Raw genomic sequence first — 12,578 nt, 5'->3', positions numbered from 1 at the left:
CGAATGCCCGCGGGCAGATCCTGAGATAGGGATGTTAACGGATAAGTCCACGGGTCAAAAACACAAATCGCAGACCTTTTGTTCGAGGCTCGCGCAGTTATCCTCCGTTCGACTGCGATCGAGTGGGAAAAATATCGTCTTACGGCCAAGAACCTCTCGAGTGAAGGTGCCTTGTGATAACTGAAGGCTCTCATAACCCTTTGGCTTCGTTGTTCGGATTTTGAGGGTGATACACTGGAGCTACGTAGTACAGGTCTGGGAGACAAGGTCATCGAAATCATAGGGCCAGGGCTGGTTCGGGCTAAAGCTAATACCTGATGGTGAGGCCTGGAGGTTTTCAGCAATATTTTCGAACGCCTGCGTGTTCGGTATGGGGCTGTCAGCCTCATCTTGGCTTTCAGTGTTTGATAATGTCATCGACCGTGTCTGATCCGCGGACCGATCTGTCAGTCCTTGATCATGACCAGGGATGACGTTGGGGGGACCTTGAGGGCGATATGTCGCCAGGAAACCCGCATTTGATTGCAGGAGATCGACCGCGGATTTGGTGAAGCCAGCGCCGGGTCCGTTGATGTTGAGCAGCCATCGAAACTCGGCGATTTGAGAATGGATAGCTCTCGACTCGCTCGGTTCAGTGCTTGTCGCAAGAAGCACCAGCGAAAACGTGGCGATAATAGCCAAACAGGATCCCGATGCGAAATGCCAGAATCCTTGCATATGCTCGGGCTTCAGCCGTTTCAGAAAGTCGACAACGGATTTGAACCTCATGATCGCCGCTTCTCGTGTTATCCGTCGCAGACCAGCGTCTAGAGGCTGTTTCATTTCTGACTCGACAATCGCTCGGTGGAGAGTCACCTCCACAGTCAGATAGGCTAGGTATAGTTGCCCTGGACAGTGGTTAATCCGGAATACAACGCCTTTCCCACACTCTACATACCTGTAGCCGACAATTTTCTTGATTTGGTAGTGCCGAGTTCCAAACAAGAGGGAAGATTGCTATACCAAGCCTTCAGTCGTAGTTGGATCGGCTTAACTGTTTGCAGTAGAGCAACCGTGCTGTCATGTCTCTTGCTGGCTTGCACGGTAAACAGCTCGTCGATGACGTCGGACAGTATTTGTGTCAGTGTTGAGAGATGGATGAAGATCAGAATGCCTTTCTCCACCTCGGAGCTCCCCTGCTCCACGTCATCTTCTTCCACATTCTCTGGAAAGTCATCCTGTTCGAGTGGAAAGACTTCCCAATTGTCCGCCTTGATGTGTGAGGGACGTCCATGCACGAGGGCTCCCCATTTGTCCTGCATGAAGAGAGCCCAGGCGAGGCGTCTGCGTACGCCTTTCTCCCAGTCAGGAATTTGCCAATGCGTGCAGTCGCGGTGCAAACCAACCTCTTCGGCAGTAGCAACTAGTTGAGCCGTCAATCTCCAAGAATCGTGTCTGGGTCGCTGTAAGAACAGTAAGCCGGCCTGGATATCGGAGACTTTGGCGGCCTTATCGAACGCCATTAGACATGGAACAACTTGTTCAAGGCCCAAGACATCAGGCTTCACGAAATAAGCAAGGTCAACGCTATAGGACCACCAATTCAAGGCCAACATATAAACAGCAGCCAAACATGCCGGTGTTAGTTCCCGATATGAGCGACCATACTTCACGAGGAAGACATCTTTGTGAAGAATTGGGAAGCTGGGGTGAACGATACGAAAGTATAGCTCAACCAGAGCTGGTCCATGGGGCGATATTGTAGCCTCGATTTTGTCGAGGACCTCAAGCTGGTCGTTGATGACATCCTGGTCATCTGGAAGCATGAGGAAATAGCCATTCTGGCCGACGCGACGGACCTCGCCGTCAGAGACAGAGGCTCGATATTTGCCTAGCTGAGAGATAGCCGGAAGTTCAAGCAGCAGACGGCTTGGAGACGACGTGGCGCCGATGTAAGAGTTTGTTCGAAAGTGCTGATGACCAAGAGTCTGCCTTAGCAACGATGCCTCTGGAAAATTCGAGTAATCGTGCGGTTGTCCTTTCTGGGTTGTGGCTGGCGAGACTGAGAGGACAGCAGCCTCGTCCGGGGAGGCTGCATCGATTTGCTTTCGCTTCTTCTTGGGAGGCGCCTCAATGAAGGTGCATTGTTGGCCATGAGACCGGCACAGAGCGCAATCACGGCCTGAATCAGACACCCAACATCTTATCTTTCTCTTGCGGCAGGCATCGCAAGGTCTGTCAGGGCGAGACGACGATGCCATCGGTTCGCCACATTACTCCAACGATGCTACGCCGGTCATTCTCGAGTCATTGTCGTTCGAAGTGCTGGTCGGACTTGGTACGAGACGGAGAAAGTGATAAGGGCTGCAGGGTTTGGAGGGTCAAGGAAACTCAACCCGCTGTCTGCGAGATGGGCCTTGGCGTCTTGGCGTCTCCTGCAGAGGCACTTGCGGCACTTTGGGCACCCAAAGGAGTTCTCCATGCTCCGTATCTCTCTCCTTAATACAGAGGTTCCTTGGTGACACACCGTACGGCCTCTTTACAAGAGTTGCCTCTCTGTCGCCCAGAGCGGCGGCGCTTACGTCAAGTCGGCGTCGTATGTCGGCCACCGCTGGTGCCTTATTCCCCTCCCTCGCCACGGGCTCGAGGTTGAACACAGCCGCTGAATGTGTCGACTCCATGGCCTTAAAGGCTGGTTCTGCTCTCAGAATCTTGTTTATTGCTCTGTGGCAAATTCAATCTACATGATTGGAGGAGTCATGGTGTATAAAAACGGACGTCTTGCTGTGTTCTTAACTCAATCTTTTCCTACCACAAGTATGGACTTGTATAAATACGACCCCCTTGATCTCGAAAGACCAACTTTTCGGCTCCTTCGCCTTCACAAAGGCGAGTAGAATGACATTCAATGTAACCTTTTCTAGGCATGGCTTCATTCACGGCAAAGCACTATTTCTTACGAAGCTCTATCATATACATGGGGCTGTATGGAAACTCCAAAGTGTAAACTGGTAAACAGAAGAAGGCTATGAATCACGCTGAACTTATATATTGCCCTCTGGCACCTACGTTCACCAGATCGTGATCGGATGCTTTGGGTGGACGGTATCTGCATCGACCAGGACAATTGCAAAAACGAGGAGGTCAAGTTCGGCAAATGGGCGATATATACAAACCGGCTGTAACTGTCGTTATCTCGCTAGGTCTAGCGACATACAAGACAAGCGTGGTCATCGGCTTCCTGCAAGAGCTGCGAGAATAAAGTATCAGACATACATACGAGGACTGGGAACCTGCAGACGACCGCTAGGGGGCCTTCTAGTCAGCAATCCAGCCCATCTTGGAGGCGAGATATCCGGACCTCCCAGCCCGATAGCGTAAAGGTCTATGAGATGTTCTAGAGCGATCTTGGCCTGAGCATTTGGGTTTTGTAAGAAGTTGCAAACACTCGATTTACCCCGGCTTGGTGCGGGACAAAATTAATTTCATCCCGCATCTTTATACTGGCCCCGTAGTTAATGGGCATAAAACCGAACTCTCACTGTTAAGCTATCCTAAATGCTTAGCCCGTCGACAAAAGATTCTTAGTGGAACTAGAATCGAGATCTCTACACTCCCTGACGAACTTTTCGTCAAAGCGAAGCACATTGTCTAAGAGAATAGGACATATACCTTGCTTAGATAGGAGCAGAACCGTGGTCGCGCTGTTGTCTGCTGGCACTTTTAGATTTAAAGGAAGTCCGGAAGCCGGGAGTTTTCACGTGTCTCGGCTCAAGATTGTTAAAGCTCGCCAGTTCAGGACGCTGGTGTGGTATATACGGCGCCACCTGGAGTATTCTAGGCTCCTAGATAGGTACCTAAGGTACTTAGGTAGAGATCTTCTTCTTCGCAAACATTACCATGGCTCGGCTCCATAGGCAGCAAATTACACACCGAATAGTTCTCGGCATATAATGGAATCGATAAAAGCATGTTCCATAATACTAGCTAGAGCATCTGTGGTTGGATGGCAAGGATAAGGCGCAATGGTATGGTCATGATCTCGCATGGACAGAATCAGAGGAGGGGTAGGCAAGTTAATGCACATTGACCAGGTTTACCCGTGCTCCATTGGTGGCGTATACGTTTCCGATACTGCTCATAGTTTTTCAGATAGGTCTTTGGATATCATCGGCCGCCTCGGAACCGATTCTTAGGCAGATTGTCCCATTCTACTTTGCAATCTTTTCCTGGACCGGCTCAGGATCGATGTCGCTGCCTTTGGTCGGGTGGATGCTTTCTGGGAGAGCCTTCTCCAGCTTCGCCGGCGCCGCTTTCTGAATAAATTCGGGAACAACACTTGGCCCCGTAGCGTGGCTCTTGAAGCTTGTGTTTTCTCCCTTGCGGGGATCGATGTCGCTGCCCTTGGTTGGGTGCACGCTCTCAGGGGGAGCCTTTTCTAATCCCTCTGGGGCCGCTCGCTGTACAGGTTCGGGCACTATGCTCTCCCCCGTCGCGTGGCTTTTGTTCATCTGTTCTTCTTCCTTGTCAGCTTGGGATCTTGGGCGACGATCCAATGCGGACTGATACCTGTGTTGTTGTGGTTGTTGTTCGAGGGGTTGGGTTGGGGCGTCCCGACCTGACGGGGACCGCTAGAGACAAATGTCCGGCTCAACGCGCCTGTCCCGTTCAAACGCGGAACGATGCGATAGAGAAGTGGGACTCGCTGCATATTTTCCCTCTGTCGCTTTGCAATGGAGGATAAAGATTAAGAACACCAAACTTTGCTTGTTGGAGTCTCTGAGGGTTGATATACCCCGGCTGGGTGCCTCATGGCATAGTCATGACATCAACGAGTTGAGTGGTGATTCATACAAACCTAATTCGCATCTGCGCAATCGATCGAGTGTGGACACCTTCTGACAAGCGATGAAGCCATGTAGCGCTCTGTTCTCGGAGAGGCTGGTAGACGACCGATGACCCTTCCATTGCGTAGGACAATCGTCCATGTCCATGATCTTCTTGAAGCCGACCAGCTTGCGTATTGGATTCGGCCCGTCAAATCATTTTGAAACTGCTGGTATCGCCGGTAGTATACCCAACGACAGGCACTTACCTCGGTTTCACACGGATATATTTCATGCGAAATTGCCATTCAGCGTAGTTATAGAACTATGGTCCGTGGAGAGGGAACTGACTAGGCCAAGGGAGTTTGTGGAGCTCGATGGGAAGCTGATGATGGTCTTGTGATGGCGGAGTTGGAGCTCGGTTAAATCCCGGTCATTCAAGTCTCAAATTTCACATCCGCACCAATTTTTGATGGCACCGTCGCTTGTAACAGAGGCAGCCTGCTGTTGAAATCATTCATCTACGTCGATGCTTCATGGTTCGCGTCACTGGAAGGCCTTGCACAGATCATGTCGACGAGCTGCCAGCATTCTTGCGCCTCGGCGCAGCCTCCTCACCCTCGCGATTGAGTCCTCCTGCGACGACACCTGCGTCGCGATCCTTTCGAAATGCAGAACATCCAGTGCGCCGCAACACGCGAAGACGCGATTGCTCTTCAATAAAAAGGTCACTGCCAAAAACACCGGCAAAGGCGGCATCCTCCCCACCGAGGCACTCGAGAGTCACCAGGCGCACCTCTCGAAACTGCTGAAGAACGCACTGCCATCGCTACCTGCCGCCAATGACGCACTCCCCCACGCAAAGAGAATATGGCTTCAGGATGGGGGCCCGAAGCAAAAGCCAGACTTTATATCGGTGACGAGGGGACCGGGAATGTCAGCTAATCTTGGTGTCGGACTGGCCACGGCCAAGGGACTCGCGACGGCATGGCAGATACCCCTTGTCGGCGTCCATCACATGCAAGCCCATGCTCTGACACCAAGGCTGGTCTATGCGATGGCGGAAGACCGACCTCCTGAGAAAGGCTCTCTGGAGCCAACGTTTCCCTTCTTGACATTGTTGGTTAGTGGCGGGCATACAATGCTACTCTATTCGAAAGGTCTGGTAGACCATAAGATCTTGGCTACAACTACCGACACGGCCGTTGGAGATGAGTTGGACAAATGCGGACGGCTCATCCTGCCCCAAGAACTGCGGCAGAGCACCCCGGATACTGCGTTTGGCAAGTACCTCTCCAGGTACGCCTTCAAGGACCCAGAAGAGTTCGAGTCCTGGGATGTGCCTCAAACGCGCATTGAAGAGATCAATAAGCCAATGAACGAGTTTGGATGGAGGTTGACTACTCCAATGGCTCAAAACAGAGATCTGGCCTTTAGTTTCTCAGGCATTGCGAGCCAGATCAAAAGGTGTATACTGGCACGGGAAAAAGCGAACCGTCCAATGGAGGATCCAGAGCGGATTCTATTGGCCCGGGCCGCCATGGGTACGGCGTTCGAGCATCTGGGTTCGCGAACTATCATTGCGTTGGAAAAACTCCGAGCAGAGGGCGTCGAAATTCCCGCCCTGGTTGTGAGCGGAGGGGTCGCGGCGAACGATTTCCTGCGCTACTACCTGCGAAGACTTTTGGATGTGCGCTCTTTTGAGCACATGAGGCTGGTGTTTCCACCCACTGAGCTGTGCACGGATAATGCTGCGATGATTGGGTGGACGGGTATGGAGATGTTCGAGGCTGGATATACAACGGACTTTGGCTGTGCACCCGTGAAAAAATGGACCATGGACAGCCAAGGGCCAGATGGAGGGATCTTGGGGATTGGAGGCTGGTTAACGAACTAGTCCCGGGTGAGGTTTTCTGTACTTGTTAGCAAACAAAGACCGTTAGAGGAATCGCATTTCGACGAAATAAGCCTGACATCCTGTTGCACGCGAGACGCGCTACGCCAATGATCTCGTTCTCACCCAGAACAAAAGCACCCGAAGCAATGATCATCTGGATGGATCAGGTGACAGCGTGGCAGTGACACACGCAGACAGAGGGTCCAAAGGCTCAAATGTCGCAAAGCGAGGTGTCGCGATTGGTACAAAATACGAGGAAGCTTGCAACAGGAGGGTGACAAAGCTGGACCCATGAGGTACTAGGACTGGATAGGAAATGCTGCATTCTGTCGTTTGGTCGGGCCTTTTCCTTGTGGAGTTTTCGCGGCAGTGGAAGACACAGCTCTTTCCCACTTACAGAACCCGGTAGGGCCTCCCAAGACATGCAGGGATACAGAAAGCACAAGTACTTGGGATTGTAGTTCTTTTGGAGAGGCGTGCGTCATGAACGGATGGGAGGCCTGAAGTTCCTTGCATCTGGAGCATATCAGCCAATTGCAAGTGTGCGAGACGCGCCTCTGGTGCATTCACCGGTTTGTGCGGTTCCTGTCTAGCGGAATCCTGCACATTGTGAACCAGGAACGAATGGATATTAATCGCCCCAAAGTGGACAAGGTGGCGACTGTCACCAAAAGTCCATATGGGAAACTGCACGCTTGTGAGTTTCAATGGTTGCTGCCGTCGAAGCTTGAATTGTTGCACTGCCACAGCCCCTCTCCCTTGCGTATTATCCATTCCGGATCACATTCGCTGGACGTGTTAATTTTTTTTTTTTCAAGGGGAGATTCCGGGGAGGGGGCCCGGTGGATTGACGGGTTGCCATGTGAGAGCACCATTGTGATTCCAACTTGATGATCTGGATTGGGACAAGGAAGAGAGAGAGATGTGCCAGAGCATAACCAATTCTGGGGGTTTACCATGACCATCGTCATAATGGAGCGATGTCTCGATTGTGCAACGGCTTGATTTCGTGCCGACTCCGTCTCTTGGCATAAATCTTGGCAGGGCTGACACGGATTTGTGCAATCGATTAGATAAGCGATGGCGTGAGCTTCGAATATGTCATCCATCATGAACGGGCTGAGAGAGATCCCCGTCCAGTCGCTGCTACAAGTAGATCATTAATGAGAGTGGGTGCCCGATTTCTGAGGCTCTTCTTCTTTTGGAGCATGACAGGAACAAGACTCCTGGTTCGTCGAGCATGGGACAAGAAACAGAAGGACCAGAGAGATACTTGGTCGATGGGTGTTGGGCGGATGGTGGGCAACCGTTACGGCCGACGAACAGGGGTGCCGAAGACCGAGACCAGGGTGATTGAGGCCTAGCTACCACCACGGCCAGTATAAAAGCGCCCAAGCACACCACTGGCCGACACTGGCTTGCCCGCGCCACACTGGAAGGGCAGAGAAGCGAAGAGAGCCCCGTTGGCTGCGCCCAATGATATTTCAGCGGTGGGGGTCCCCTGGTCGTGCCAAGCAGGCAACAGCGAACTTGAGATTCAAACATCATCAGCGCAACGGGCTTCACTTCGACTCATCTCGACTCACCCTTCTTCCTCTCAATCGCGACCTCTTCGCCCTGACCATCTCCCTCCTCCCCTCCTTCAATCAGACTCGGCTACCCAAACCTAGGGAAGCACCTGGACTCGCCACCTTGGCCTCAGGTTGTCTCCTCTCCACCATCCGCGGCCCTCTGTATCTCGCTGCCCATCTGAACCTCACATCAACCCCATTCGGTTCGATTGCACTTCTGTCCTCTTGCAACGGACACTGCATTCTCCAGACTCGTCCTATCAGGCTGTGAGCCCAGCTGGCCCTCACCCACTGGTATCGCGGTATATCACCTGTCCGCTCCTTCCGAGACCATCCACCGACGGGTATACATCCTCGCACGCCGCCTACCACAATCCACCTGCGCCCGACCTGAGAGGCCACACCCTGTTTTCAAAAAGGAAACCCCGCAAATACACGGAGACGGCGTTCTCCCGACTGGACATCATTGGTACCAACTTAGAAAGAAGGATCAACGACGCAGCAACTGTGAGTATAGGCGACTTTCGATTTCCAGAAAAGTACATCTTCAGTCTTCGGTTTATATCCTTGAGGGTTTATTTGTACGGGTGAGTCATAAGCACCGGGGAATGATCCAAAGCGACCAATCGACCGCGTGCTAAACTTCGGGCTAGCACGCTGCGTGTCATCTGCATCTTTCCCACAGGCCTGGCTCATCCAGAGTGTACATATACCAACCATGGCGTCCTCCACCATGCCTCCTCCTCCCACCCCTTTTGCTCATCGTCGTACTCCTCGACTCATCACCAAGGGTCTTTCTCCGTCTTCCCCCGCTTCGACAGAGTCATCAGCATGCAGCTTGCATAAGATGTCCCTGTCCAAGGGCGCAACTTTCCACTACTCGTCCTCGCCGGCCACTGAGGATGACCCGGTGCTCAGCATCCCTCACCTGACTCGTCGCTCTCCAACATGCTCTCAATCCACTCTCACTAGCTGGCTTTCCGAAAAGGAAGACGTAGCTCAGTCTATCGCCGACTTTGAACAAACCTTCTCCGGCGCCCGAGGCAGAAAGACATCCAGCCGTCGTCGCTCAACCCAACTGCTTGACCAACAGGTCTGGGTTCGTCGCGTCTCACTACCATCAGACGAAGGCTTGGGTTCATCGATCAGCCCCGCCAGTGACAAAGGTCTAGCCAAGTCCTTTGAAAGAGCTTTGGATTTGTTGTCGAACAGGGACAGTGGGCTGGGCACTTCCATCAGTGACTCAGCCGAGAAAGCCGTGGGAAACACCGCCGAAGACGACGGTCTTGCACCAGCAATTCAAGGTTGGATTGCCCGCTGCATATTGATGTGTACAGACAGTGTTAACCAACCGCCTACAGTAGCTGACTCTCCAGACACTTCCACTCGGCCCACTAGGCCACGAGGCAGTCTCCCCTCTAGGACTTCCAGCACCGTTACCCGGTCCGCTGTCACGCAGAGCATTGCTCCTCCCGCTTCTCGACCTACCCTGCGTCATCCTGCATTGAGTCCTTCCGCTCGGAAGAAGATCAAGGACTATATAATCACACCCATCCTCCGAGAAGACCGCTTTGAGGACTTTCATCCTCTTGTCACTGCTCTTGGATCCAAGAACAACAAGGCTGTCAGATGCCTGCGTGACCTTGAACAAAGCCTCATCTTCCAGCCACTGGTAAGCACCCTCACCGCCACCACCAGACTCCTGACACAATCTGACGTCGATTACAAGACCCTTGCCATCTCAAGGCAATTGTACCGCGTCTTTGGCGAGTTTACGATCCAGCTTGTTGTCGATACATATCAACATCTTGCTGAGTCTGAACAACGCCGTGCTGCCGACCGGCCATACGACAACGGTTACTTCCTTGACTTGGTCCAACAAGTCAACCGACTAGCTGCGCATATCGGTTCTTCCAGTCGCGCTCAGCAGGCGGGCACTGCTGAGGAAGACGACGATATGGCTTACTCCATCGATGATGAGGTCACCCTTGAGGGTGGCCTCGGCGAAACTGGCAATGAAGCCGAGCTCGTTCGCTGGAAGAACGGCAAGGGCTACTCTCTCAGGACTGGTCTGCCTTACGCGCCCACTCCAGGGGTCAAGAGAGCGAGCAGCGAGGCTCTCGATGAAGATGTGGCAAGGTCCATGGCCCGCAGAAAGAAGGGCTACATCCCCGAGATCGTCGAGATGAAGTGCTCCGACCCTACTTGCGACAAGATCTTCACGAGGAAATGTGACCTGGCCAAACACGAAAAGACTCATTCTCGCCCTTTCAAGTGTCCCGAGACGAGCTGCAAGTACCACGAGCTCGGTCTTCCGACCGAGAAGGAACGGGAGCGCCACATCAACGACCGTCATTCCAAAAATCCTGTCTACTATAAGTGCGAGTTCTGTGAGTTCCGCACTAAGCGCGAGAGCAATTGCAAGCAACATCAGGAAAAGAAACACGGCTGGCACTATGAGCGCGCCAAGGGCAAAGACAAGGCTGTCACGAAGATGACACCAGCTCAAACTCCACGAACCCCCAGCATGGATTACTCCCCCAGTCCAGCTGTATCTATTAGAACTTGGGACGATGCCAGTTCCGTTGCAGGAAGCATTGCTGGAAGTATGCCAGGTAGCAGTTCCATGACACCATTTGAGCAGCCAGTCAACGCCTTCGACAACTTCAACTCGACGCCCGTCACTTATTCGAACCCAATCTTCCCGCGGAATCCCCCAGCAGCGCCATACAACCCCATGGGAGATGATTTCGACTTCAACGCCCCGTTCCAGGGCTCTTATCAGCCTGCTCAATATCCCAACATGATGACCACACCCATCACACCAACCTACAGCAACATCACCGAGCCATCTCCATACAACACTGCAATGGATATCACAATTGATTGCAACAACCAAACTTCCTGGAACCAAGGGTTGCCGACACCGAGTTCTTACTTCCAGCCGAATTCTCGCAACCCCTCCATCTCGGAGCATTCTCCCATGATTGCTGGCCCCTCTGGGCAGTCATTCAATGACGCCCCGTTGATTGCCTCGGACCCAGAATTTCCTCAGAATGACTTCTCACTGTTTGGAGGTGAAGGCAGCAGCGCGTTTTCCAACCCTGCTGCCGCCACAGCGACTTTGTTCCCAGGTGGTCCTGAGGCCTTCGCCACTCTTGACAACGACCCCATGTTCGCTTCAGCCTGGAACGATAGCGATTTTATCGATTATGACATGAACAACTAGAGATTGCTGGGGAAGACTCCTCGGTGGTAAATCTTGTCCGGGATGGCGGCGGAGGGGCCATGCCCGCCGCCCTTGTACACATTAGCATGTTTGCGCGGAGCGAGTGGAGTTCATATTGGAAGACTTATTTTCTTTTCACTACTAACTCCACCCATCGACAAATACACCGAAAAAAAAGATGGAGGTGTTGAGACAAGAGTGAAGTGAGCTGAAGATTGACGACTTGAATAATTGATGACGACGTGATGATATTGATCCAGTTCTTTTCCTATCTCAATTATCTTACTGTGGAACAAGGGGGAACTGGTGACTTGCGAAGAGACGGAGCAATCAGGTTGGCCCATCAATGCCAATACTCAGGGATTGCGAGAGGGTCAGAGGGGAAGGACTGATTTGATCAATCCACATTTTGTGCGGGTTTCTTATCGTGATTCAACAGCTCCTGCTTGGCTACGGAGAACTGGGGTATCGGTCGACTCTGATATTGATACAAGATACAGAAATACAAAATCCATCTCCTTCAGAAGACTGCTCGTCCTTTCTCCTTGTGCATGGCTACCTCGGTACATACCTGTTTCTTCCTTCATACGTTGTATCGGTACTCGATCCATACTAGTGTTGCCTCTTTCAAGGCCTTTTTGAATCGCCTCGCCTCGCTTGGAGGAATGGGCCTTGTGACTGGCACACCGCGGATGTCTTTCTTTGACATGACTCAACCTCGATTCTTGTTTGTACTCTGTAGTGTGCAGTGATGGTGGCGTCTTGCACCATCATCGTCTCCTGTCCATCCCAACACCCACCACCCACCACCCACCACCCGGCGTCCACCCCCTTCCCTTCCCCCTATCTATCTTCATCTTCCTCATCTTCCTTGGAAGGAAGGGAGAAACCTATCTACCCATCTAGCCACCTACCTATCTTCCAGGTAGGGCCTGACCCCTTGCCCCCTTGTCCCCCCTCGTGGTCTTGGCCCCCTTGACTCTGAGCCATTTCGGTAACCGAGTAGAGAACGGAGTAGAACAGGACCTCGTCCTCATCCTCGTCCATCGTCGTAATAACTAGGAGGAGAGTGGCAA

General features: G+C 52.5%; 4 protein-coding genes across 4 annotated transcripts; 2 read left to right on the top strand and 2 right to left on the bottom strand.

The window, feature by feature from the left end:
- Window positions 1–240: 240 nt before the first annotated feature.
- Z519_07187 (uncharacterized protein) lies at window positions 241–2,240 on the bottom strand (the record flags this gene model as incomplete). Its single annotated transcript, XM_016764922.1, has 2 exons — window positions 241–887; window positions 938–2,240. 2 exons carry the CDS (start codon window positions 2,238–2,240, stop codon window positions 241–243), a joined length of 1,950 nt encoding a protein of 649 aa, XP_016618872.1.
- A 1,950-nt stretch (window positions 2,241–4,190) lies between these two features.
- Z519_07186 (uncharacterized protein) lies at window positions 4,191–4,490 on the bottom strand (the record flags this gene model as incomplete). The annotated part of the gene is made up of 1 exon (XM_016764921.1): window positions 4,191–4,490. The coding sequence occupies one exon, from the start codon at window positions 4,488–4,490 to the stop codon at window positions 4,191–4,193; it is 300 nt and encodes a 99-aa protein (XP_016618871.1).
- An 844-nt stretch (window positions 4,491–5,334) lies between these two features.
- On the top strand, window positions 5,335–6,702 carry Z519_07185 (uncharacterized protein; the record flags this gene model as incomplete). Its single annotated transcript, XM_016764920.1, has 1 exon — window positions 5,335–6,702. The coding sequence occupies one exon, from the start codon at window positions 5,335–5,337 to the stop codon at window positions 6,700–6,702; it is 1,368 nt and encodes a 455-aa protein (XP_016618870.1).
- Window positions 6,703–8,991: 2,289 nt separating this feature from the next.
- On the top strand, window positions 8,992–11,502 carry Z519_07184 (uncharacterized protein; the record flags this gene model as incomplete). Its single annotated transcript, XM_016764919.1, has 1 exon — window positions 8,992–11,502. The coding sequence occupies one exon, from the start codon at window positions 8,992–8,994 to the stop codon at window positions 11,500–11,502; it is 2,511 nt and encodes an 836-aa protein (XP_016618869.1).
- Window positions 11,503–12,578: the final 1,076 nt, after the last annotated feature.

Source organism: Cladophialophora bantiana, assembly GCF_000835475.1.
Source record: "Cladophialophora bantiana CBS 173.52 unplaced genomic scaffold supercont1.10, whole genome shotgun sequence".
Taxonomy (NCBI): domain Eukaryota; kingdom Fungi; phylum Ascomycota; class Eurotiomycetes; order Chaetothyriales; family Herpotrichiellaceae; genus Cladophialophora; species Cladophialophora bantiana.
Note: the sequence above shows the minus strand (reverse complement) of the source record. Positions and strands in the feature narration are given on the sequence as shown.